The following is a 3,443-nucleotide window of genomic DNA, read 5'->3' as shown; positions in this document are numbered from 1 at the left end:
TATTTGCCTGATCTTCATTTTAGAATTCAGGTAGTCCCAAACAAGAAGACTCTGTTAAGGCAAGTGTGCATGCTGGGTCTACAGATACCAAGGTAAAGATCAGCGCTGCTCAGCGCTGCAGGAGAAGAGCCAGATTTTTAGGTGTGTAAATGGTGAACGCAGATTGCTTTTGCAGAGGTTATGCAGCAGTGGATGGTTTGGCACTGTCTGCTGTCACTAATTGCCAAGTAACCCTTTTACCAAATGAGTAAGAACCAATACATAAAATCTTAGAGCCCCTTACCAATTTCACTTTAATGAGGGCAGGGGGAAAACTGGTTTATTACTTGAAAATTTAAGCCAAATACGTATTTTTGAAAAAGAACTCTTGAAAAGGAACAACTTTCCACAGGTTCTTTGCCACCCAGAAAAACTTGGGAGCGCAATTCTAGTGACTTGATTTTGAGCCAAGAAAAAGCAGATCAAGAGCTGTAACAAATTCAATAGACCATATAACAGCAGAGGGCAAACAGTCTCCCAGTTAATATTTTCCATCTTACGGATTCTAGGAATACATAAAACGAAGTAGGGAAATAAAAAAAAAAAATGAACTGGAGCAAGCTGCTTGAACTCTCATAAAGAAAGACAGGAAATAAAGTGAAAATATTCCTACCTTCAGCATCCTTAAATACTGCTGCTGCTCCCCCATCAGCAGTGCTCTGCATTAAGCTGTAGCTGGAACTCCTGCTCTCTGTGCTCTTGTCAGACCTAACGCAGCAGGTGCTCATCACACAATTTAACATGTGCCTGTTTCAGAACAAACTGCTTCCTGACATAACAGCGTTTGCCATGGAAACTAGTATTTGTTTTCATGTAAAACACTAAGAAAAACACTTGATTAAAAAATATTTTATTAGGAGTACAGTGTACCTGCAATGTACTTTATAAGGCATTTTCTATAAATGACTATTTCTACTATATATATATATCTGGGTGTTCCTGTTCATAGTTTTTTCAATACATTAGTAATGTAATGAATAACACCTTTAAAAAAAACTACATCTCTTTATTTATTTAGTTCATAAATGTTCAAGCAGTACAACAAGTAGCTTTGGGAGAGGTTTTAATCAAAATTACTGTAAAGCAGTTTAAAGTTCAGTTATCACTATTTCCCTAATGAACAATGTTTTAAAGCATTTTTTTTTTTTTATTAAATAAACCTGTAGCTTATTTTTTCCCTGTTTCATTTATCTTTCCAAGCCCCCCTGCACTGTACATACATTTGGCTTTTGAACCAGTAAGTAAGTCTCAGTCTCGGAAAACATTTTCATGAAAAGCCACAGCCGCAGGGGCCAGTTTCATTTTTTTTATTCTGTGTACCTATGTACCTGTCTGCTTTAATTGGAGGAAGCCAAGCCCACCAGCCAGCCACTGCCAAGCTCATGGGCAGTGGCTCTAAGGCCATTGCAATAGGTGGAACATACTGTTTTGCTGGAGCTGAAGCATTTGAAAACAAACATGGAAAAAAACCACTAACCTGATTGTTTAAAGCTGCACATACATATAGCAACCTACCTCAGCGTTATGGCAGGAGTATAAACTGTTTGTACACGTAAAGAGAAAGCGCTTCAAGTTTACTGGCTGCAGGATATTAAAAATTGTAGGGTCTTTTCTATAATTTATGACTGGGGAGACATTACAGATCTATCTGGACAGGTAGCTTATGGCACTCAATGTTATAAGACAACCAGTGAATATTTAAAAAGAAGTAATGCACATTGCGTTCCATGACCAACTGTCATAACTGTGCCTTAAACATTTATTACAACATTGTGATAAATAATATACACACCGTATCTTTTAAAATACCATATAAACCATACCTCAAGAATAGGGAGCCAGCTTCCCTATACATTATCCTACAACATGTCCCTAGCCTGTTTGGGATTTTTTTAACCTAAAAACAAATTTGTAAAACTGGATAACTACAGTAAGCAGCCTACACTATTACACAATTAATGCAGTATTGGCATTAGACTTGTATAAACCCTTGCACATCAGCAAACGTACTAAAGTGCCAGGCATACCATAAACCTTTCCACCTCTGAGCCTGTGTTGGGCAGTCGGGCAGGGGTGGGAAGCACTGGGCCTTTTCACCAAGTTTGTGTCGCATCTACCATTTCCCAGGTATTGATGTTCCACACTCATACCAGCGAACATAGTTAATGTGAGTCTCTCCGCCTATTTTTCCAAATTTGACAGGTTCCTGACGAACTGCCCTGAAAAATCCTGGAACAGAGAACAGAGTATTGTTTGCAGAAAGCCCTCTGACATTACCTTCCTTTGAGTTCCCCTGGAAGTCTGTATACAATTCAGTTAATGGCTAAACTAGGCACTAAGCCATTAACCCATCTGCCACAAACAGGTCTGCTGTCCCTGCATTGATGAGCACTCTGGAACAGCTGGCATTTGTCCACCCAACTCAAACAAAAGCAGAAGTCCTTGGGATTGCCGCAGCCCAGAGCAGGAGAGGTGAAGCCTCCCTGCCCTGGAGACCTGGTGATCCTGGCACCCAATGGTGCTGGCAAGGCAAGGCCAGTGCCCCCGCCTTCCCCCCTCTGGCTGCTGCAGGGGGTCTTCTCTGAACAGCAGGCGGTTCCGCCTTGCAAAGTTGTGATGATTAAATAGTCTCCACTGCAGTAGCCTTAACACTGCAGTGAACCTAAATAAAACTTGACAGTTGGGGATATTTCACACTATCTCCCCATCCCCAAGCCAAAGATCATAGCTCCTGCTTTCAAGCTGTTCTGTATGACAATACGCATGCTTCCCCTTCAAACAATTAAGTTAAAAATTAAAGTGAGCAATAAGTGCTGAATCCAACCCGATCATCAGAAATGTATGTGTGGCTGAAACATGCATGTCTGCACACACAGATGTGCAAACGCACGTGTGTGCACACGCACGCGCACACAAAATATTGTTCTGCAACTAATACGCCGCAGCAGTCATGATTCCCTCCCTGCGCTTCAGGTCAAATGTATGTAGTTAATTCTGGTTTGAAGAGAACTCAGCTTGGTGCAGCCAGGGAGGAACTGAGCAGCAATGGACAATCTGTCTCTTCTTTCCTCTGTTCAGTTCATTTACTAGAAATATAAGCTACAGAAAAGGTGGGGGCTTTTTTTGCTTGTTTGTTTTGGTGGGGGGTTTTTTTGTTTGTTTCTGTTTTTTTCTAAAAATGAATGTAACTCATGAATCCACTCAATTAAATCCAGTCACTGAAAACAAATCGGCTTTAAATGTCTTTTAAGCTGGGGTAGCAAGCTTTTTATGTAAAAGCGGTTTTTTTTATTTATAAAATCTTTCTTAAAAAAAGTGAATCTGGTACAACTGAGAGGTCTGCTGTCCTGGCAACACCAAATTGGATTCAGACAATCCCTTACACAAACAAAATACCTTTACAA

General features: G+C 40.4%; 1 protein-coding gene across 2 annotated transcripts in view; it reads right to left on the bottom strand.

Annotated features, from left to right (window-relative positions):
• Positions 1-873: 873 nt before the first annotated feature.
• The window catches only part of ABI3BP (ABI family member 3 binding protein), a 171,726-nt gene continuing 169,156 nt past the window's right edge, over positions 874-3,443 (bottom strand). For both annotated transcript variants that reach the window (XM_052793998.1, XM_052793999.1), the window contains one exon: positions 874-2,268. In XM_052793998.1, coding sequence (XP_052649958.1) covers positions 2,153-2,268 — 116 coding nt within the window. In that variant the 3' untranslated portion in view covers positions 874-2,152. The remainder of the gene's footprint in view (positions 2,269-3,443) is intronic.

Source organism: Harpia harpyja, chromosome 8 (assembly GCF_026419915.1).
Source record: "Harpia harpyja isolate bHarHar1 chromosome 8, bHarHar1 primary haplotype, whole genome shotgun sequence".
Taxonomy (NCBI): Eukaryota; Metazoa; Chordata; class Aves; order Accipitriformes; family Accipitridae; genus Harpia; species Harpia harpyja.
The sequence above is the reverse complement of the archived record's forward strand: the minus strand, read 5'-3'. Positions and strand labels throughout refer to the sequence as shown.